Below are 24009 nucleotides of genomic sequence, written 5' to 3'. Positions count from 1 at the left end.
TAAATAATGTTAATACTTGGTTTTCTTAAGTCAATATGCAGCCATAGGGTTCTTGATGTATGGTTTCTGTTTGAGTTTCATACTACCCTTGTAGATAATCCCCCTCAAAGTCTCTCCTAGTCATTTCTGCTTCATTTTTAATGTGTTATAGGATCTTCCAGAAGTCTTGTTCTCCAAACAGGTCATACTTACAAATGATCACTTGGACTTTCTCCCTCTTCCCATTCGCCATTTCCTTGTTTAATCCAGCAACCAAGCTGTCCTAGTTTGAGGGCACCATCTAGTGGCTGGAATCACCGTTGAAGTCAATATCGCTTCCCTACCACATTCTTTCATCCTCATCAGGGAAGACATGCTTTTTACATGCTGTACTCCTTCCTTTTCCTCTATTTTATCCAGGTTTATGCCTACTAGTTTTACTTCCATCAGTCTTTCCTCCACACATCATTTGTCCCTCTGCTTTCTTCCCTTTTTTGTTCAGTTATTACAGAAAGAGCTGAAATGCCTCAAAGTGCTCACAAGTTTTCTTTAGGGTTTCCAGAAATGTTTCCATTTATTTTACTATCACCCTCCACTCAATGCCTCTGGCATTCTGTGTTTGTATCTTATCCTCCTACCTAGCATTTATAGAGCTTTGCAAAGTGCTTTACAAGAAGTTTTTTCATTGGATCCTCACGACAATCCCAAAATAGGTGTTAATATTTTCCCCATTTTGCAGTTGGGAAAATTGAAGTTCAAAGGTGAGATGACCTGGCCAAAGTCACACAACTAGTATGGATCAGAGGCAGGATTTGAACTCATGTTTTCCTGACTCTGGGTTCAGCATTATTTCCACCGCACCATCTCACTGCCTTCGTTCATATTGGACTGTAAACTCTAGGAAGGTTGAGTCTGTTTGGGATGTTCCCAAGTTTCCAAACAAATGGGTGCTTAATAAGTCAATATTTATTAGCTCAATGGATGACACCTGTCTCTTTTTAAGTATCAGTCTTGATTTTATATGATTTTTTTAAAAGTTAGTTTCTTGATCTTTTTTTTTTGTTTGTTTTAATGACTAGCTCAGCCATGCTACTGTTCACTTTCCCTGCACCTAACTGCTATTTTAGCCTCACTTTTAGTTGAGTAGACCTTTGTGGTCTCACTTAGAAACTTAATCATTGCATATAATATTGGGGAATACTGGGAAAATGTATTATTGCTGCAAATGGCTGTTAGCAAGGAAATTTTAGAATATAACTGGTGTACTCCTGTGTGCTGTCCCCCTCCTTCTCAGAATTTTTTTGTCCTAAATAGTATTTTATTTTTTCTAATTACATGTAAAGATAGTTTTCAACATTCATCTTTGTATGATTTTGATTTCCGGATTTTTCTCCTTCACTTCTTTCCCTATGTCCTCCCCGAGACAGCTAACAGTCTGACATAGGACATACATGTATGATCACATTAAGCATGTTTTTATATTAGTCATGTTGTGACAGAACCAGAACAAAAGGGAAAAACCATGACAAAGAAAAAACAAAAAACAAAAAAGTGAAAATTATCTTCGCTGTATTCAGACTCCATAGTTCTTTCTCTGAATGTGGATAGTATTTTCTATCATGAGTCTTTTGGAACTGTCTTAGATTATTGCTTTGCTGAGAAGAGCTAAGAATTGAAGTTGGTCATCACACCACGTTGCTGTTATCATGCACAAGGCTCTCCTGGTTCTGCTCACTTCACTCAGCATCAGTTCATATAGGTCTTCCCAGGATTTTCTGAAGTCTGCCTGCTCACCATTTCTTATGAAACAATAATATTCTATTACATTCATATACCCCCACTTCTTCAGCTATTCCCCAGTTGATTGATATCCCTTGAATTTCCAATTCTTTGCCACTTCAGCAAGAGCAGCTATTGATAATTTTGTGCTTGTGGGTCCTTTCCCCTTTTTTATGATCTCTTCCTACCCAGAATTTTTTGAGCAGCCTTAATTTCCTCATCCTTCCTTTTCGTTCCTGGAACACACCCACAGGTGAGGAGGAAGAGGAAGGGAACCTAGTAGTGCTCTATAGGCAGGGAGCACAAAGCTTCCATGGCCCATGGGATCCCAGATTTACTGTTAGAAACCTAGTCATACACATGTAAGCCAAGAGCAGTAACGTTCATTGTCTTAAGTAGTTAAAGGGCTATCATGGGAAGAGAAATAAGATTTTCTGCTTGGCCTCAGAGGGGGCAGAATGGGGAGCAAAGGTGGCTGAGGGCTAGGGTGGGGGTGAGGTAATGAAAAGGTGCAGATGTAGCCATGATGAAAGGGATGGTTGTTATTAGGTAGCTAGGTGGCACAGAGGATAGAACACTGAGGCTTGGAGTTGGGAAAAGCTGAATTCAAATCCTGATACTTACTGGTCATATGACTTTGAACACTTTACCTCTCAGCCTCAGTTACCTTCTCTGTAAAATAACAATAGTAGTCATATCCAAATCAAAGAATTGTTCAAAGGACCAAATGACTGCTCGTATTTAAAGCACTTTGACAATTTTAAAGTGCTATCAAGATGCCTATTATTATTTGTAATAATAAAAAGAAAATAGTATTAATATAATAACAGTCATCCAAAGCATCATTGGCCTTCTTCCATGAGTTCCCTCTCATTTGGAGTTTCCAAGCAAAGAATGGATGTCCTCTTGTTGTAGAAATTCTCTGTCTAATCTGGCTGGGACTCCATGGCCTCTGAGATTGTCATTCTGAGCATAGGACTTAGAGTCTTGAACTTGGCGTGGAATCTGAGCTCTCCCACTTCTTAGCTGGGACCATGAGGAAGTTCCATCAGTTCTCTGAGTCTCATTTTTTTCTTTTTTCTAAAATGGCCATAATAATAATCCATATAACTCACAGAGTTGGTGTGACAAAGGGCTTTGTAAACCTTAAGGCATGATATACGTGTCGATCCACCAAGAAACATTTATTAAGCACCTACCAGACATACAAAGAAAGGCAAAAGTAGCCCCTGTCCTCAAGGAGTTACAGGATAAATTGGAAATAATCAGCAGACAGGAAGTGCTAGCCTTAAAGGGAACTGGGAAGGAAAGGGTGTGTATGTGTGTGGTTTTGTTTTTTTTTCCAGGTGGCCTCTCAGGGACTCTGGTTTTCCTAAGTGAGTGCCTCAGAGTAGCAAAGCATGTCAGTGGCCCCGCATGACCTTGAACCCAAGTCCTCTCGTTCCCAACTGACCCTGTCAGTCTAACATCTGAATGTAGAGCCTCCTCTAGGAAGCACCTCCTCCTGCCAGACTAATACCAAGATTCTGCTGGCATTGAGTAACTTGTAGACCTGTAAAGAACTGAAAATTCCAGGCTCTAAGAAAGTAATGGGAAGGCACCTACAGATCCCTGCCCCCAATAACTTTGATAGACCCATACTTCCTCTAGGGTTCACTGAGTGGAAAACAGAGACAAGAATAGAATAGGTTAGGCAGGTGTGGCTGAGCTGTGAACTGTGCTTTTGGAAGGGATAGTCTGAATATAAGAAACCATGCTTGGTGTAGTAGGAGATATAGAGACCAGAGAATCCCTGACTTCCAAGCACTTATATTCTTTGGTGGGGTAGTGGAGGAGATTTACAGCATGTCTATCAATAAGAAAAGACAAAATAATTTCCAGAGTGGAGAACCCTACCACTGGGGGCAGAAGAAAAGGCTTTCTAGGCAGGGACACGCAAGCTGTGCTTGGGAAGAAGACTGGGGTTCCACAAGGTGGTGATGAAGAAGGCAAATGGAGAATAAAATGGTAGATATGAGAGAACCACTTGCAAGTAGTTTGATTGGAGAAGAGAATTAAGGAAGAGGAATCATGGGAAATTAAGGGATTGTCCAGGGTTAAACAAAGGCTATTATTTATTTTAAAAAGCCTATGGCCTGGTCTTGGCTTCTTCCTGCTTTATGGAAATAGAACATTCTTTGATAAATGTGAGTGGAAGAGAGAGCCGTTGGAGGGGGAAACCCAATGCAATTGTTTCCTTAGTTGTTTTGTTTTGGAGACATCGATTATCCAGAGAAAAATCTGAAAGGCCTGGCCATCTCACTGAATTAAATCAGTGGCACCAGGGAAATCATTTACCTTGGATGAGGTTTGAAACCTTTGCCCCAAGTGTGTGTGTGTGTGTGTGTGTGTGTGTGTGTGTGTGTGTGTGTGTGTGTGAATGAGTCAGGCTGACATACTTGTCTCTTCGGGCCCTCTTGAAAGTAGGCAGGAAAGAAATCTTAAGTAATATCTGCAGCCAAATCTAGATTCCAGGATCAAATGACTGCACTGTCAAATTTCCCCAGGCCAGGACGGATTTATTGTCTAGGAGTGTCAGCTTGGGTACATTGTTTTTTACTGTTGGAAAATATAAATGGATGGTGGTCATGGAATCCAAATTCAGGTAGGGGAGAAAGGGCTGGGCACTGGAAGGATGACCTGAAAAGTTCCTTTATTTCTGAAAAGGGTAAGAAACTCACCACTGGAATTGTTTTGAAAAACCATTTTAATATGAGACAGAAGAGAATAAAAGTGTAAACTTCATTTTATCGACAAGGATGGTAGGAAGGCTGGTGGCTTGGTTGTTATCCTTCGTCTTTGAAGAGGACCCAAATGACATCACCATGATAAAGTGAAATATCAGTGTGTCCGACTGTGGCTGATCAGACCAATGTGAGGTCGGAATGCTCTGCCACAGGTTGGGCACAGATAGTCCGTATGAATATTTGGGGTGGATATTCCAAATTTGCATGTCCTACGTTTATTTGGTGCTGTCTCAATTCTGCTTTGCTCACAGAGCACAGCACCCTTTGTGATGTGGGTATGCCATGCTGAGTGGTCCTGTGCCAGTGCCTCTCATGTTGCACAGTCAAATCCAAAGTTCTTGAGAAACACCTTAAGAGTGTCCTTGTATTACTTCTTCTGACCATCATGTGATCGCCTGCCCCATGTGAATTCTCCATAAAATAGTGTTTTTGGCAAGCATACATTTTGCATTCAAACAATGTGGCCAGCCCATCAGAGTTGCACTCTCTGAAGCATAGTTTGAATGCTTGGCAGTTCAGCTTGAGCAAGGACGTCAGTGTCTGGTACCTTATCCTGCCAGGTGATCTTCAGAATCTTCCTAAGACAGTTCAAATGGAAGTGATTCAGTTTCCTGACATGGCACTGGTAGACTGTCCATGTTTCACAGGCATACAACAATAAGGTAAGCACAACGGCTCTGTAGACCTTCAGTTTGATAGTCAGTCTAATACCTCTTCTCTCCCAAACTTTTCTTCAGAGCCTCCCAAACACCAAGCTAGCTCTGGCAATGCATGTGTCAACCTCATTGTCGATGTTTACATCCCTGGAAAGTACACTACCAAGGCAAGTAAACTTATCTACAGCATTCAAAACTGGCAGAAAGGTGGTTTGACTGTGAATGCTGGGCTAGGTCTAGTTTCTTCCTCCCTAGAGAAAATGAGGCTTAGAGGGAGAGGCCATGAGAAAGGCAGTGTGGTATAATGGGGAGTGAACTCAGACCTCTCATCAGCATTGTCTTGTTTGATCCTTACAATAAGACAGGCTCACTAATACTGGCTCCTCCCATCTGTAAACTAAGGAAAGTCAAGTCAGGAAGCATTTATTAAGAACTTACTATATGTCGGGAGGGTCAGGAGTGTAGCTAATAGGGAAATAAAGAAGTGAACTTAACTGGCTGGAGCATTTCTTTAAAATGGAGGAAGTGGCCAATCAGAAGGAGGATGAGAAGGCAGCCAGGGTGGAAGCATCTTCTGGGGTGAGAAGGCAGTTGGAGGATGGAGGAGGAAGTAAGGAACCCAGCCTGGAGGAGAATGAGAGAAGGAAGGAGGCAGACGTGAGAAGACCAGTGGAACCATGGTACGGTTTTCTGGGGTTCTTTCCACTTCCTTCCCTATGGCCCCCCTTCCCTACCCATCTTCATTCTCCACTTCTCCCCCATTCCCTACCCTAAAAGGAGCAGTAACTAGGGCATGAGACTAAGCTGGAGAAGGGATGTCAGTGCACAAGGTCATGAGCTGGAAAGAACCTTAGCACCTGGGCTTGTAGGATCCTAGATTTAGAGTTCACAGGAACCTTGGAGGACATCTCATCCAATCCTCTCATTTTACAGAGGAGAGAACAGGGTTACATATGGGACCATAGGATCATAGCTCCTGAGTTTAAAAGGTCATCCAGTTCAACCCCATCACTTCCAAAGCAGGAGGCCAAGACCTGGAAAGGGAAAGTCACTTGGCCAAGATCACCTGGGTCTTGGAGGTGGAGGGGAAAAGAGGGCTGGGCTGGAAATCAGGAAGACCCTCAGCCTGGTCCACTGGATTTGTGAGGTCTTGCAAGTCCTTAACCCCTCTGAGCCGCAGGAGACCAAGCACACCAAAGTTAACAGCATCTCACCATGTTTTTAAAGCAGTTTTAAAAAGTTCCCCATTGATATGTTAACATGTTTAATTGCTGATACCCATTGGCATTTTTGTCAGAGTTCAAATCAACCAATGTTTTCAAGACAGTAAAAGTTAAAAATAATGATTCTAAAGCAAATCTATTTTCCCTCCCCGTTTAAAAAGACATGATAGAAATAAAATAAAGAAAAAAGGACATGCTAGCAAATGACCTGAACTGTTTTGAACCAGAAGCAAGCTACCTATGGTTTCTTTCTCTCTAATCTTAATGAGACTTGAAGCAAATGCCACTGTGGAAGCCAAGCACTTAATGAGGGAGTTGTGATTTTGATGGAGTCCTGGAGGGAGCTGGGTCTTAAGATTGTTAGAGGCAGAAGGGTGAACGCTGGAGGGGAAGCTGCCATTTACCAGCTCTTCAGCCTTGACATTCTCTGTTGATAATTAATATACTTCCTTTGACTCCTTGATGTAGAAATCGCAGAGGGGGAAACAATTAAGATGCCTTCTTTCCCAACCTTCCCAGTCTTGGGAGTACTGTTGGAGAACCTTAGATTGTTCGAGCTGAAAAACACCTGAGAGGTCATCTAGCCCAAGCTCCTTATTGTACAGATAAGGAAACTGAGGCTCAGACAGGTGAAGTGACTTGGGCCATATTGCATAATGAGTTAGTAGCAGAACGGAGACTCAAACTCACATTTCATGATTCTATAGCACCTCGAGAGGTCCACCTGGTTCCAAGAGTAGGCCTTGGGGTCAGGAAGAGGAGTGCAGGGGAGGCTTTCTAGGATTAAAGATTTAGAGTTTAGAAGGGCCCAAGAGGCTTCATGGGCCAAATCCTTCATTGTTGTAGATGAACAAACTGAGGGCCAGGAGGGCAGGAAGTGAACCTCTCTCCTCTGCACCATGTAGTGTCATGGGCTTGGCTTCCTGGTGTTGTGTGACTTAAGGCAAGTCCCTTAACCTCTTCTGACGTCACTTTCCTCATCAGAAAAATGAGAATAACAGAAGTACTGCCCCCACCCCACCCCAGGGCAGTGGCACTAAAATAAATTCTCTGTTGACTATTTCTTGTTTGACCTCAGGCAAGACAGTTTGGTTCACTGGGCCTCAGTTACTTCTCATGTAAAATGAGAGGGTTGGTTTAGTTCAGGAGTTGTAACGTGTGTGTGTGTGTGTGTGTGTGAATCTTTGCCAGTCTGAAGCAGCTGGGTTGCTCAGTGGATAGAGCACTGGGTCTAGAGTCAGGATGACTTAAACTCAAGCCCAGCTTCAGACACTTAATAGCTGTGTGACTCTGTTTGCCTCAGTTTTCTCATCTGTAAAATAAGCTGGAGAAGGAAATGCAAATCGCTCTAGTATCTTTGCCAAGAAAACCCCAAACGGGGTCTCGACAAGTTGGAAACAACTGAACAGCAATGAGTCTAAAGCTTATGGATCCTTTGTCAGAATAAGGTTTTAAATACTTAAAATACATCAGATTACAAAGAAAATTGAAGGCTAATGAAAATATTTATTTTTTTCCCCACTGTTGAGTTCATAAACCTCCCAACATCTATTCATGGGCCCCTGGGAGAGTGGGCTTCAGGAGCTGGGGAGCCTCCTGCTCCATTGTGTCTGTGTTCTCAAAGTATAAAATGGGGCTGAGAAGATGAGCCTTTCCTAAGAATCAAACAAGTCCTGGATGGTTGTGAAATCCTCAGGGAAGTGTCGAAGGTAGCCCGGTGTCCAGAGTGTTATTCCAGAGACTCCTTCTCCAGCCTCACTTCCTGGGGCTGGTCCAGGTCAAAACAGCTGGGCACTAGGAGAGAAGCCATGGGCCACGTATGACTTGGTCACTCATCCTCAGCCTTAGACGGAAGGACAGCTCTGTGCTTGATGCCCCTGAGTGCTTGGTGGGTGGAGGGGTAGGAGGCAGGTCCGGGGGTCCACAGGGAGCTCCCTGAATGACTATGTGAAATCTCCTTTTAATGAAAAAGAGTAGATAGTGAGATAGCTTTAGAGTTGGGAAAACTTGGAATTGATGCTAGCTGTATGTGAGGCACATAGAATGCACTTAATAAATGCTTCTCATCTGGACTCTGATCAGTGCCTGGGACAACCTTCCAAAACCACAGGTTACAGAGAAGGTGCTGTCCTATATCTTTGGAGGGAATTTTGACCACAGGAGTTCCCTGCACTGACAAAAGCACTGGTCTACAACCTTCCTTTCCCTACCTATAGCTGCCATTTGTGGAATTTACAAAGCTCTTTTCATTCATGATCTCATTGGACTTGAAATCAGGAAGATATGAGTTCAAATCTTGTCTCAGATATTTCAAGTCAGTCAGCTAAGTCACCCAACATATATTAAACACCTCCTGTGTTCTGAGCATTGTGCCAAGTGTTAGGGATACAAATAAAGGCAAAAACACCTGCCAAATCAAACCCCAACACCCCAGTTACGGGGTGACCCTGGACAAGTCACTCTTTCTCAGCCTCAGTTTCCTCATCTGTAAAATGGGGATAATAGCAGCAGTGACGTAGTGACTAGCCCAGAGTCACATGAATATTAAGAGTCTAAGGTGGAATTTGAACCCAACTCTCTGACTTTAAGTCCAGGGTATTGGACCATCCTGTCTTTGATCATTAGCACCTTTAACTGATTCTTGATCTAGTCCTCTCAACCTCTGGGTCAGCCTTCTCTGGACATTCCCCAGTGAGGAAGTAACCTGCCACAACTGGCCCTGAGTCAGGGAAGGACATTCCAACAACCAGAGAGGAGGAAGAGAGGGTTCGCAGGTCAAAGTCTGTCTGAGCATAGGAATTCGTATTGGGAGTTGTAACGATGTCCTAGATAGAGCACGGAATTTGGAGTTAGGAAAACCTGGTTAGAACCTGGATAAGGGTCTGCTCACTGCTCTGGGCCTCAGTGTCTTTGTAAAATGAAGGGGTTGGCCTCAGTGACCTCTAAGGACCCTTCCTTCCAATCTTACAACCTGCATTCCAACGACAAATATCAACTATTTGAGAACGTCCTTTACCATCAGCTCAGAGGATAGATCTCACTGAGGTGGTTTTCTGCATTAGTATCTAGAACCACTAGAGTATTTCAGTGATTCAGAGTCTATTTATTGGCCATCTTTTTTTTCTTTTGTCTCAGAGAATTTATGCATTTATCTGAGCTAGCTTCAGCAGTGAATGTGAGTGTGTGTGTGTGTGTGTGTGTGTATTTGAAGAACTGCTAATTAGTTGGAAACACGTGTTTGCCCTTCCTTGATTTCCCCTCCATTCAGACACCTGCATTTCTCATTAATTATCCCTCACTTCAGCTTTCATTTGTTCTCATCCAGCCTTTTACAACAATCTCGGCTGAATGAGTCTCAGCATCTGCGTGTGTTGGGACCAGGGTTTTCTTGTTCTGTTGTTGCTTGGCACAAAGCTGGTTAAAAAACAGTCATCAGTTTTTGGTACTGCTAAAGAAACGTTTGTCCGATATACATGTATGTAATATATGTGCAATATATGTATATATATGTATAAAGTTCATTGACACTAATCAAAGAATTTCTCATTTTATGTAAAGAAAAATGTCCCAACAGTCAGAGCTATACAAAAGAAAAAAAAAGGAAAAGAAAACGAAATGCTCATTCTCCCCCTCATCTCCTTATTTTTTCTTTTGGCTCGAGGTTTTGCATCTCACTTTTGGAACTCTACTGACCCAGGAGTTGGATCTTTGGCTTTGTGGCTTCCTCTTTCAGAGCAGGATCCCTGACCTGCCCACACTTTTCTTCCAATCATGACTCCAAGGTAGCCTGGGAAAGCAGTTAATGATTTCCATGGGATTTTAGAGAAGGGAAATCATGCCCTGATGGTGGGAGGTCCTTTTGCTCATAAGAAGGGTAAACTGTCAAATGGGAACAGAGAAGCCAGGGAAGGGGACTCTTGCATCAAGTTTGAGCTCTGATAGAAGTGTCTGGTGGCTGGCACACTTGGTGGTCTGGTGGCTGGCACCCTTGGTGGTCTGGTGGCTGGCACACTCCCTGGACTGAGTCCATGGTTTCAGTCTGTCCTAGCCGGGTTTGCCTTTACTCCCTGGTGTTTTTCTGAGCCATGGTCTGAGGTCTTAACCCTTTCATCTCTAGAACTCCCACCCTGGGCTGCCTCCTTCTCCCCATGGTCAAATCCCTCCATGTAAGGCTGGCCCTCCCCTCCCCCATCCTTTTCCATTTCCGGAACCACAATCAAATCAAAACTTTCATTACTTCTGGCCGGGAAGTGTTCGTCTGTTTCCCCACGAGTCTACTCATCATCCCTGTAACTCTGCAAACCCAAATTCCCAGCCCCCACTCCCAGTTCTTCCCTGGGATGAGATGAGACAATCCATATCGAGCACTTTACAAGTTTTAAAGGGCTGCTATCATCATCATCACCAATACCAACAGTAATAGCTAATATTTGTAGAGCAGATACCGTGCGCTGGGCCTTGGGCTTTACAATAATAATCGAAGTTGGTCCCAGACCTCTGATGTTGAAGCATAGGTGTCCTCGTTAGGTGGTGGCCCATGGGCGTGGAGTGGTGCATATTCAGTTGTGGTGGTATTGGTCGGTTTGGTTGAACTGCTTTATTGTTTGCAATAAGGATGGGTACTGTGTGGGTGACAATTATTGGGATATAAATGTAGTGTTAAAATTAAAATTCATAAACAAAACCACACTTAATTAGAGTATGGGCCACCATATTCCATGAAGGTCCAGAGCTCCTCATGTAAAAGGAAGTGAGATATCCAAAAACTTCTCAGTGTTTTTGAAAACAAAGGATTTATTAGAGTTTATTAATTTCACCAGACAGAAGCTCAGAAAAGTGCTCAGATTAAGGAACAAAGCATTTATTAAGGACCTACCATGCTACAGATAGTATCTCAATTAAAGTACTTGTATGATGCCCCACCCTGGAGTTTATTAGTATGACTTAGAAAAGGATCTGGGATTGTATCTGGTGGGCAGGAGTAGCTCTGGGTGTGGGAACCTGGGATCACAACCCAGGCAGGACTTAGGAAGTAAGTCTTGGGGTGCTGAAGGGGGGGGGGGGTCTAAGGTGAAGAAAGATTAGGGCTGGCCTAGAATCAAATGCTTAGCAAGTGTCAGAGGGAGAACCTGAACCACGGCTTTCTGTGGGCCATCCTAGCTTCTAATTCAGTATGACCTGTCACCTCTTAGAACGCAGCACATTTAGATAAATCCCAGGCATTTGTTAAGAAAAAACAAAGGATCCTGTAGAATCTAGGATTCCTAGGAATCTTTGCTAGGAATGCTAGAAGGGGCATGTGAGGTCAGCCTATTCTCCACTTAGCTGCCGAGGCAGGATTCCTAAAACCCAGATGTGACTGGTATTTACCAGCACCAACATACTTGAAAATCCCATAAAATAGAAACTTGCCCTAAAGGCCTCCCCCCTCTCCTCCCTGTCTGGCTGCCAGCCACCCTTCCACTCTTCTGCTATCTCACTCCCCTTCCTGGCTTGGCCTGCTCACAGGTCTCTCTACTGACTGTTCCATCCTGGTCTCTGAATCTTGGCACATACAGGGTTCCCGTACCCAGAAAGCTCCCCTTCCTCACCCTTTGTGGCATAGCTCCGGAGGTGATACAGAGGTCTTTTCTCAGTTTCCCAGGTTATTAGTCTTAACTGCTCCTGAAATATCTTTGTATTTGTCTAATTTTGTCTCCCACTCACAACTCTTTATCTTGCCCAAGCTGGAAATAGAATGACCAATCATGGACCCTATCCCATTGCTGATGGCCTTGGACATTTTGTTCATTATTTCCTATGTGTCCTGTTTGTAGGTGGCTTTGTACGTATTTGTTTGCACATTGTCTCCCCCATTACAGTACTCTCCTTGAGGGCAAGGACTGTCTTTTGCCTTTTTTGTGTGTGTGCCCAGAGCTTAGTAGAATACCTGGCACATAGTAGATTGCGGATTGATTGGTTAGTTCTTCCTTGGATCTGACTCTTGGTGGTCTCATTTGGGGTTTTCTTGGCAGAGATCCTGGAGTGGTTTGCCATTGCCTTCTCCAGCTCATCTTGCAGACGAGGAAAATGAGGCAAACAGGGTAAAGTGACTTGCCCACGGTCACCCAGTTAGGAAGTGTCTGAGGTCAGAGTTGAACTCCTGACTTCAGGCCTGGCAATCCACCAAGGTGACACCTAGCTGCCCATGTGGATCTAGGTATGTTTGCTACAAGGGTTTTGTTTTTTGTTTCTTCTATGTGAAAGGGGAAGATGGGAAAGAAAACAGATTTTTATGTGAAAGAAGTAAACTTTAAATTAAAAAAATGATTTCTGTGTTTATTATAGTTACCTAGCATTTGTTAAACACCGACTATGTGCCAGGCACTGTGCTGAACACCAATGATACAAAGAAGTGTTGGGAAATTACAGAGCATGTGTTTGAGTTATCTGTCTGACTGAACCTTCTCTTTTATTTTCAGGAATCTCTGAGGGAGAAGCTGCCTTCTCCTGCCCCCCCTCACCAAGGCTCTAACTGAGGTCTCAGCAGCTGGGGACCTTCTTGGGTGTGCTTCTCATCTGGGATGGCTGCAAGCCTGCAAGATAAGGTAGGACTTTGGTCACAGGTTGGCATTGGTGAGGCCACAGCTATTAGTCATTTACCAATTGCTACCTCAAGTTCTAAAGCAAAGTGGTGATGCACTTTGTGTGGGGGATGGACCATCCAGCAGCTTGTAATGAAACGTCTGATGGATCATAAGCTCTCTGAAAGTAGGAATTCATTTTTTGTCTTTGTAAGAATAATTCAGTAATTCATCAATAAACATTTCTGAATTCCTCCTCTGCACTAGCCACTCTGCGAGGGGGGGCCTGAGGAAGAGACAAAAATGAAGCAGACCCTGCTCTCACATGGCTTGTATTCTGTGGGGGAACCAGCGTGAATAAGAAAATACAAACTATCTACAAAGAAAATTCAAAGTAATTTGGGAGGGTTGCCAGCAACTGGGGGAGCAGGAAAGGTCGTGGATATAAGTTAGCATTGCTGCTGGTACGAAAAGTGATCTCAGAGACTGGTGTTTATAAAAGTTGAAGGTCTGCCATGCATTTTCCATATGTTATCTTGTTTGAACCTCGAAATAGCTTCGGGAACTGGGTCCTGAAGTGTCGTCTCCATTTGCAGATGGGGAAATTGATCCTGAGAAGTGAGTAGGCACTTAATATAGGTTTGTTGCAATGAAGCAAAGTGGATCCTTTTGAATGCCTGCTGCATCCCTCTCACTGCTGAGCTCTGTGTGAAGAGGATCGTGAGACCCTCTCCTGCCTTCAAGGCTGTGAGCTCCATGGGGGCAAGGATTGTTTGGGTTTTGCTTTGAATCGTTGGATTGTGTTGTGCTGGAAAGAGTACTGTGTTTAGTTTCTGAAAGAATGAATGAGTGAGTGAGCGAATGAAACATTTAATAAGCACCGACTGTGTGCACGCGAAGCACTGGGGAGTCAAACGGCATGGTAATTCCAACAGTCCCTATTCTTCGGGAGCTCACCCTCTGGTGGGGGAGACAGTACATCTGGAACCTGAACGCCTGACTGTGCTGCTGGCTAGTTGTTGTGACCTTGGACAAATTACTTCACTTTTTCAGGCTTCGGTTTCCTTACCTTGGCTGAAAAACTGATACAGTTTATGCTAAAATGCTTGGCAGCTTGATGTCGAGGTGGGTAGAGAGTCAGGTCTAGAATCAAAGACCTTAGTTCAAACCTGGCCTTAGACACTTAGCTCTTGGACAAGTCACTTCACCCTGTTTGCCTCAGTTTCCTCATCTGCAAAATGAGCTAGAGAAGGAAATGGCAAACCACTGCAGTATCTCTGCCAAGAAAACCCCAAAAGGGGTCATGAAGAGTCGGATGCAACTGAACCACCAATGTTTGCTTGATTGAATTGGTTTGGAAAGTGCTTAGATGAACCCTGGGTGAACCATTATTATATTAATTTTTCCCTGTGGGAGAGATAAGAGGTAACATGAAACAGTTGGAAACATTTCAGAGCAAACACTCCAAGTATCTGAGTGTGCAGGAAAAATACTCACCTTGGTCCTTCAAGGTGAATCGTCCAGCCTTATTAATCAGGAGGCCTGTGTCAGAGTAATCGCATTTTTATGATGTTGACCAAAGTCTCGTTAACTTGACATCAAGCTTCTAGGAGAGGGAAACCACTGTGAGTAAAGAATGAAGTCAGGGCTTGGCTCTCAGACCGAAGGAGAGGCCCACATGCTGGTGAGGTCTCCTGAGTGGATGAAGTGGCACCTCAGTCCTTTGCTCCAGTGGTGGTGGAGGGAGGGAGTGGAGGTGTTCTCTTAGCTGATGAAAGCCCATGAGTCAAGTCACTGAGTGACTCGGACAGGAGCCTGACTTAATTATCTGCTTCTCTGAGGCTGATGGTTTGGTTCCCCTTCTATGAATGGCCTTGGAGAGGAAGAAGTAGTTGTGGAGGCTTAACTCAAGCTCACAGCAGTGCCAATGGTCCTGAGATAGAGGCTACCCTTGACTTCTAGAAGAGAAGGTGGAGATACCTGGGGATTCCTGGACTCATGAGGGTCTGGCAAAGCTGGCTCCTTTTAGATCATGTCTAAGATACTTAGATTAATTTTTAGTTGTTGTTGTTGGTGTGTGTGTGTGTGTGTGTGTGTGTGCATGCGTATGTGATGGCTGTTGGCATAGGGATCATAAAACAAGAGCTAGACCAGACCTTGGAAGGCATCTAGTCCACCTGCTTCATTTTATAGATGAAGAGACTTAGGCCCAGAGAGGGGAGGGAATTTGCCCAAAGTCAGGTGGAGAGAGCTCAGGGAGAGCTGAGCCTTAAACCCAGGACCTCTGACTCCAAATCGAGAGCTCTTTCCAATGTATCACACAGCCTCATCCATTTAGGAACTTCCAAGTTTAGCGATTATTTTCATATCATTTAAAAAATTCTGAACTTAGCAAACACTAAATAAAATGAGTATGTCTATATACACTGAAGACAGGAGAAGGATTATGCATGAAATTGCAAATCTCCATCATGTAGAAGTTGCATTTACTTTGAAGTGTATAAGTTTGACATGAAACTTGCAACACTTTCCTGTTTGTTTGTGAGTCCTTCTGGCATTCTTCTGGTTATCTTTTTTCTTTTCTTTTTGAGAAGGGGGAAGTCCTATCCCTAATCATCTTCATTCTCCCCAACATTAGAAAAAGGAAAAAAAAAACTCTTGTAACAAAAAGAAAACAAAACAAAAAGAGTCAAGAAAAATAAATTCTCACATCAGCCATGTCCAAAGGTGTCCACCTCTTTCTTCTGGAGTCCTTCACCTCTCTATCAGGAGGCAGGCAGCATCTTTCATCACTGGTCCCCTGAAACTGTGGACAATCATTGCCCTGATCAGAGATTTTAAGTTTTTCAGGGTTTTCATTTTTACAACATTGTTATCTGATACATTTTTTCCTGGTTCTGCTCACTTCACTCTGCATCCATTCATAAAAATCTTCCTGGGTTTCTTTGAAACTACTTCTTTCCTCATTTCTCTCCACAGTCTAATATTCTCTTATTTTCAAATGCATCCTTTGTCTAGTCAAGCCCCAGCTGAGGGCCATCACCCCAGGCTCCCTTCCTGAAGGCTGCCTCTTCTTTCTGTTCAGTTTCTTTCAGTAGACCTCAGACTGGTTTGGAATCTATAATGTGATATTAGAAAGTACCTTCCAAACCTTGCCATGCCAGTAGGTGCAAATACCATAATCCCTGTTGAGGGCAATGTAATGAGAAGTCACTTCTCTGGTTTGACTCTGAGATCTCAGCTGTCAGCACCCTGACAGAATGGGTTTTTTTCCCTGAAGCTTTTATTGTTGAGAACTTTTTAATAAAAACTTCATTCAGCATTGCTATGTGAGATTTATTATTAAAAGTCAACAAAAGGGATAAGAGTTTTCCTTGAAGTTAATGAAAATAGCATGTAGCTCGGAAAGCATTTGATACCTTCAACATTCCATTTTGAATGGCAAAGAACATTGAGTTTCTCAATACCTGGCTTAGTGTGTTCTCAAATTGCCAAGTAAAACACAGTCTTTTTAAAAATTTATTTATTTCTTTAAATATTTCCAAGCTGCATGTAAAAATGAAAACCATTCCTTTTATAAAATTTTGATTTTATAATCAAATCAATTTCTCTCCCTCCCACCTGTTGAGAAGGCAAGCAATATTATACAAATGAAATAATGCAAAACATATTTCCATATCAGCCATGTTGCAGAAGAAAACACACACACACACACACACACACACACACACACACACACACAAAACAAGACAAACAGTAAAAAAATGTGCTTCAATCTGCACTCAGTTTATCAGTTCTCTCTCTGGAGGTGGAGAGTGTCCTTTGGAATCATCTTAGGTCACTGTATTGATCAGAGTAGCCAAGTCTCTCGGAGATGATCCTCCTTACAATAATGCCATTACTATGAAACACAGTTTTTAAAAAGACAAACAAACCTGTCAATCCTCTGAGGTCGTTTTTCCATCTGTGGCTGAGACATTTGGAAAAGCCACCTTCTGCTGTATAGAAGTGCCTGAGTGTGATCCCTGGTTGGGATATGTTGTTCTGTCCACATATGGACCACACCTCTTCCTTTTATACTGACTGGTCTGTATTGTACATGGGGCAGCATGTTGGGGAGGTTAGTTAGGGATTCTGAGGGCCTGGGCTTAAATCCTGCCTTTTCTATTTGTTACCTGTGTAACATTAGACAAGTCACTCATTTGTGATTTATTTCAACAGACTTAAAAAAAAAACAAACCTGTTTGCTGTGTGCCAGGCACTGTACCTTCAGGCTAAAGATTCAAAAACAAAAAAAAGAAGACAAATCCAGTCCTCAAGGGCTTACATTAACCAGGGGAACATCACATGTACAAGCAGGATCGTTCATTTGTCATTCTTTCTGAAAGATCCAATTAAGTGCAATTCAACCAGCAAGTAGGTGCCTTCTCTAGACCAGCCTGGGCACTGGGGAACAAAGATGAACGAACATTTCCTGCCTTCCGGGACCATCCAGTCTACAGCTTGGACATGAAAGAGGTAACAGTGATGAATTGGAGTGATTTGATATTTGTCAATCCAATCTCTTTAGAGTTGGACTCAAACCAGATTTCTGGGTGAACACAGATCCACAGAGAAGAAGCAAGCTCATACTTTTCTCCCTCCTACAGTTATGGCTATGATTTATTCATTATGGGACTACATTTGCTTTAACAGCATTTAGAACCTACTTTTGACCTCACTATGTGCTAGTTCTTGGGGAAACTGCAGGAAAAATAGCGCCCCCTCTTTCTGGAGGAAGAAAAGATTTCTGTGCAGACCCATGACTACAAAAGCCAAGGGACAACTCAGGCTTTGCATCTGCCAGTGAATGGATCCAGGAGCTCAATGAGTAGCCTGAAAGTGCCAGTGTGTCAAAATTTCAAATTTCTAATCCTTCTTTCACTTAGTCATGGCTTTTTCTTTTTCTCTGTCTTGCTTCACTAGTTTTGCTTCTTTACTTTGGCTCCAGTAAGCTCTGCTGGAGTAAGCCAGTAACTCAGATCTATCCAGGGATCTTGGGAGTGGATGAAATTCTCACAACTGATGTTCAGTCCATTTTTAGCTGATATATTTTTCACCTGCCTCTATCTTGCCTGATGAGTTCTATTATACTATCCACTCTCAGAGAAGAAATAAAGGATAATCCTTCTAAATGTATGATCCTTGCAGGTTTTTTGATAGCATTTAACTTTCTTTCAGAAGCTTCTTGGGCTGGGTTTGGAGTCGGAGAGCTCTGTATTCAAATCCCATCTTTCCTACTTCACTTACATGGGATGTTGGACAAGTCATGCTTTCTGAACTTTGGTTTCCTTGTTTGTAAATTGAGAAGGTTGGTGTAGCTGGCCTCTGAGGTTCCTTCTCATGTTAGGTGCTAGCCTAACTGATCCTAGGGAGTGACATGACCCTCTCCAGTCAAACAATTGGTTTAGAAAGGAGGAAGCCAGCAGGGTGAAGCGAGAGCCAAAATAAACTTTGTTCTGGCTGGGAACATACAAATGCCATTCAATTTGGCACAAAAGCTTAGTCTTTTAGGAACAGCTGTCTGTGTCCAGTCAGTGCCAAACTGGAAGAAAGGAGAAAGATAAGGAAGAGGTGCCAGGTGGATGGGCTGCATCCCAACACATCTGAACCCAAGATGAATTCTCTCAAACGGACAAAAGCAATGACATTGATTCTGACTGACATCTAGAAAGTTTGATTCATGCCCCAAAGCTGATAAAAAAGACAGAGGGTCTTAGTCAGGAAACACTCACAAATCTCCTTTCTCATGGGGAGCCAAGGCAGCTAGGAGGCTTCTATGCCTTATGGAAAAAGATGACAGAAGACTCCCAAGGTTATTTCCCCAGAGGGCATAAGAAGAGAAAATCAGCAGAAGGCTTGACTTGAGATCCAGCCAAGCTGGATGATCCAGGAAGCATCTGTGCCTGAAACAGATACAAGAGGTGGACATGGGCGGAGAGTGTGTCTGAGTTGCCTGTATACAGACCAAGTTCTGGTCTAACCAACTGTCATGAAACGGCCGAATCTGGACTCAGCCACCTACATCCGATTAGTGGCTGGTTGGACGTCCTGAGGGAGAGGCAAGATCACTTAGGATGATGAAGTCAGGAGCACCTGAGCAATACTTACTTAAGGAATCCATGCTCCAGGAAAAAAAACCACACCTTCAAATAGGCCAGCCCTGTAACTGATGAAGGAGAAAACCAAGCCACACATGGAATGACTAGCAGGGCCAGCACTTGGACTTGTATCTTCTGGTTCCAGATCCAGAGTTCTCCTCAGCCCCAGCTAATAGCTTATATATCACAACTTTCTGTTTTTTACTACCAAGTAGAAGTATATTAGGTAAGACCGATGGTGAAACTGATGTCTAAAAAGAGAGCCAGAACACACACACACACACACACACACACACACACACACACACACACACACACCATCGAGGAAGACCTTAAATAAAATCCCAAATTAGATACTTATTAGCTGTGTGATCCTGGGCATATCATTGAATTGCTGCCTGCCTCAGTTTCCTCAACTATAAAATGGGAATAATGTTAGTATCTACCTCACAGAGTTATTATGAAGATGAAAACTATGAGACAATTATTATAAAGTGCTTTGTAAAACACTTTGTTGCAGAGCAGGGGCACATCTGTGTTGGTAGATCAAATAATGATGGAAAAGACCCATTTTTCTGATTCTTCAGATATTTGAGGCCATTTTGTCTGAATTTCCAGAGGAGGGCCCTCTTTGGGTTAGTAGTGGCTGTGAACAGGGAGACTTCATTCTCCTCTCTGATGTCATGAGTCAGGAGTGTGCCCACCCTCTCCCCCTTGCTCTGACAGCTGTAGGCAACTCTCAGAGGTTCTTCAGACCCTGAGTTAGCCTGGTACCAGAGGGCTTCAGATGAGTGAGCATGGCCTCCAAACCAAGTCAGGCATGGGCAGGGGCAGAGAGAGGCTTGCCTTCCGTTTCTCATATGCCCAGGCATGTTGTCAGCATTCAAGGGCAGAGGGAAAATTTTGGAAATTGCTGCTTGCACCAGTCTCTGGTTTGTTCCCAGGATACTGGGCAGTGAGCCATGGTGGGATCATGGTGGCTACATCTGTGTTTGATAAGATGAGAGAAAATGATCTTTGAAGATGCCAAGGCTGTCTTTGTGTTCAAACATTTCCTAGTTGATTTGTTTTCAGTTTTCCATCTGCAGTCATCACCAGTGGTTGGACAATTGGTTGGTTTTCCAAACAGCTGACATGCTCTTTTTTACTCATGAAAGTATAGGCACTCAGTTTTGGAGGGCGATGAAGTAGGCCTCCTTTCAAACCCCACCTCTGACACATACTGTCTCTGGGACCCCTAGCTAAAGCACTTAGGACCCCATGGACCTCCCTAAGGCAATGGGCCACAGAGGGGTATTGTCCAGCCTGGCTGGGCTCTTGATTGATTTCTCTGGATTACATATACCCCAGTATCATTGCTCAGACTGTCCTCATCTCCCAGCCCTTGGCTCGTTGAACCCCTTGTTCACCAGAGGCATGCTGCCCTGGACTCTGGGACATAACGAAGGTGAATAATTAGGCTTAATACCTATGTAAGTAGGAAGTGACTTTTTTTTAATCATTGACATTCTTTTTCTGAGAAAACTGTCTTTCTTTGATTTTTAATGTCCCCTGTGCTTTGCTTTTGTATATACATATACATACATGTGTTTATACATACACACACACACATATATATATGTCCGTACACATACATACATGCAGCTAGGTGGCTCAGTGGTTAAAGCACTAGACGTGGAGTTAGGAAGACCTGAGTTTGAATCCTGCCACAGACAGTATGTGGCCCTGGGCTAGTTCCTGTTCCTTACTTTCCTCATGGGGGACTCAGTGGCATCTCAGCCCCTGCTAGCTCTGGGTCTTGGGTCCTTTCCATGACCAATTTCCCTGCCTCTAAAAGCAGCTCTTTTGTACTGTACTCCTCAGAAGATTTAATACAAAAGACAAATAAGAGGAGGTTGACTTTTCACGGTCTATTAAGTGCAGGCACTGTGCTAGTCTCTAGAGGTCCAGAGAAAGGCAAAACAGGGCCTGCCTTTGAGAAGCCCTCAGTCTAGCAGGGAAGACCCAAATGAATATGGACCAAAAAAGAGACAGGACAGGAAATCATCAGCAGGGAGGGGACACTGGAATCAGGAGGGGGTGGGAAGGCTTCCCATTAGAAGGCAGGGTTTTACCTGAGATTAGAAGGCAGCTGGGGAAGCCAGCAGGTGGAGATGAGGGAGGACACTATCCTTACCAGCACCACAGGCATGGGGCACAGCCAGAGACAGCGTGTGGATGCAGGAGATGAGGAGCAACCCAGAAGACTGGAGAGCTAGCAGTGGCCAGGCGGGGAAGGACGTTAAGAGCCACGTGGAGGATTGCAGATAGAATCGTGGAGGTGATGGGGAGCCTCTGGAGTTTACTGAATCGGGACACTGGGGCAAAGCATTTAATGAACACTTACTGTACACCAAGTGCTCTGGATACGAACAGAAATGCAAGCCAGTCTCTGCCCTCAAGGATCTTAAATTCTAACAGAGATTCAAAGTGACAGATTGAAGGGGGCTGGACAGAGGGAGTCAGTGACTGAATGGCAGGCATAGTTAGGTGGCTGGATCTACGTACTGATGAGCTCAAGGTGGGAGCACTAGGTCTGGATGGGAGGGCCTCCTTGCAGGAGTGCAGGCCTAAGGAGAACGTGGTCTGGTGCCTGGAGAAGGCTCTTCCCTTCTCTCCCTTTACCCGAGGTCCATTGTGATCCCTCGGTATATCAGTCCTTTGCTTGTGACCCAATACCTCCTCCTTCTCCTCTAGTCAGGCTGGTCCTCAGACAGCAGTCACCTCCCTTCAGCCCAGAGCTGGAGTCTTGCCAGCTTGGCAGGATTTAGCAGCACTTCTACCCCGCGGGCATCACTTTCTTTTCTTTTTAATTTTCCCCCTCATTTATTCATTTCCCTCTTCCTTCATTTTCCCGTCTTTGCCTCGGCCCCGTTCAACTTTGTTTCTGTGTACTCTTCTTTCTCTTCTGCTCTCTCTGTCCCTGCATTCATCTGTCACTAAATATTTATTTAGTAACTGCTGTGTGCCAGGCATTGTGCTGGGTACTAAGGACACAGTGATGTAAGTGCCCGCCAGGAGCTTACACTCTGTAGGGGGAAACCACGTGTATGCAGAGAAACATACACAAAGTCAATGTAAGACCATTTGTTGGGGGTCAGGGGAGGGCCCTGGAAACCTAGGGGTTGGCTAGTGTAGGAAGCAATGGCAGAGTTGAGCTCTGAAGAAAGCTTGGAGTTCTAAAAGACTGAAGTGAGAACAGACTTCATTCCATGCATGGGAGGGCACAGCCATTGCAAAGGCATGGAGGTGGAAGATAGAGTTTGTGAAAGGTTTAGTTTGGCTGAACCATAGAACATGTGGAGGGGAGTGATGAATAACAGGCCAGAATGATTAGGTTCTGTCCTAGAAGAACTCTTGAAACAAGTAGCTCCATGACCGATGAACTTGGCCACCCCACACACACTAGTGCACAAACAACTTGAGTGCTTTGTCTGTCTCTGGAGGGCCTGCATGTTCTCATTTTGCTGCTGTGGTGTGTGAAGCAAAGGACCCTGGGTCCCCTCACCTGAGTAGGCCGCTTCCCTCCCTCAGCTCGGGTTATCCTACTGACAGACAGATCCTTGACTGCAGGTTGTCACCACCCCTAGCAGGAGCCCAGAGCAGTGGGGAGAGCCTAAGCGGAGGCCTTGGTCGTTCTTGGGCATTTCCTTCGGACACAGCTTCAGCACTGAGTCCTTGCAGTCTGCACTGGATTGAATCACTCTCTCTGCAAAGTCTCTCCTCCCCCTCCTACCCCACCTCCCACTTAACTTGGCATCAATGAATACCTTCTTTTAGAGCACAGTCTATTCTGGAAAATGAAGGAACTAACACCACCCACTCAAATTACTCCTCTCTCTTCTCTGCTTGTCCTGACTTTCCAGAGGAGGCTGAAGGAAAGGCAGCCTGAGCCCCCCTGAGCCAGTCAGTCCTACTGAGGAACACCATGTCATGCCCCAGCCCTCCCCCCATTCTCTCTAGGGGGAGATAGTCAAGAAGTCTTTGGAGGTGGGGGAGGCAAAGAAAATGGTCCTACTATTTTAACTGTATGTGAAGTAATGTAGAGCTTCTCAGCGGCTTTTGGAAGAAAGTCCCTTCTTGTATTGGGGGTCAGAGGAGCTGGATTGCAGTTCTTCTGTGGATACTTACATCTAGATGATCTTAGGCTGGGGTCTAACCGATTTGGTCATGGTTTGCTCACCTGTAAAATGAAGGGATGACATGATCAAGGACTTAGCTCTGGAAAGGATCTCTTGGATTGAACTAGATGACCTCTACGATTCTATGAATCTGGGCTCTTAGACTTCCTAACTGTGAGTCTTTGGCCAAATCAGTACCATTCTCCAGACCTCAGTCTCCTCCTCTGTAAAATGGAAAAGGTTGGAGGTAGGTTGGATGATTTGGACTCCAAGGTCCCACCCATCCAGCTCAAAATTCATGTTCCTTGGAGCCTAAATGAATGAGGCAGAATTCTCTCTTGTTGATTAAGCATGTGAGTTCCCTTCCTTTTTCTCCAGATAGGTAAGACGTTCTTGAAATATGATGCACAGTTTCCTTCCACAGGGGATGCTTTTTTTCGGCTGCAGCTCAGCTCTCCATTCATATTTAAATAGACCTCCCACTGAAAGTGCTGTCTCTTTGGATGGCAGACATAAAAAGATTTGCTCTGTCTGTTGGCATATTTTGAGATCTCTCAGGCAGATTTATGGAACAACCTTTGTTAAGGGCAATCTGTATCTTCTGAAGTCCTTCCTAAGTTGTTTGTTTAGACAGGCATAGAGGAGTAAATGTGATTTCTCTCTCTCTCTCCTCCTTCCCTCCCCCAACCATTAGATGAATTATTTTGTATGCTTCTTTAGGGC

The 24009-nt window shown here is 44.0% G+C and overlaps 1 protein-coding gene across 5 annotated transcripts in view; it reads left to right on the top strand.

The window, feature by feature from the left end:
• Window positions 1-24009, top strand: part of OSBPL3 (oxysterol binding protein like 3) — a 135110-nt gene that overhangs the window by 5521 nt on the left and 105580 nt on the right. For all 5 annotated transcript variants that reach the window (XM_072650955.1, XM_072650959.1, XM_072650956.1 and 2 more), the window contains exon 2: window positions 12885-13010. In XM_072650955.1, coding sequence (XP_072507056.1) covers window positions 12987-13010 — 24 coding nt within the window. In that variant the 5' untranslated portion in view covers window positions 12885-12986. The remainder of the gene's footprint in view (window positions 1-12884; window positions 13011-24009) is intronic.

The sequence above is a fragment of the Notamacropus eugenii genome, chromosome 3 (genome assembly GCF_028372415.1).
Source record: "Notamacropus eugenii isolate mMacEug1 chromosome 3, mMacEug1.pri_v2, whole genome shotgun sequence".
In the NCBI taxonomy this organism is placed as follows: Eukaryota; Metazoa; Chordata; class Mammalia; order Diprotodontia; family Macropodidae; genus Notamacropus; species Notamacropus eugenii.
Note: the sequence above shows the minus strand (reverse complement) of the source record. Positions and strands in the feature narration are given on the sequence as shown.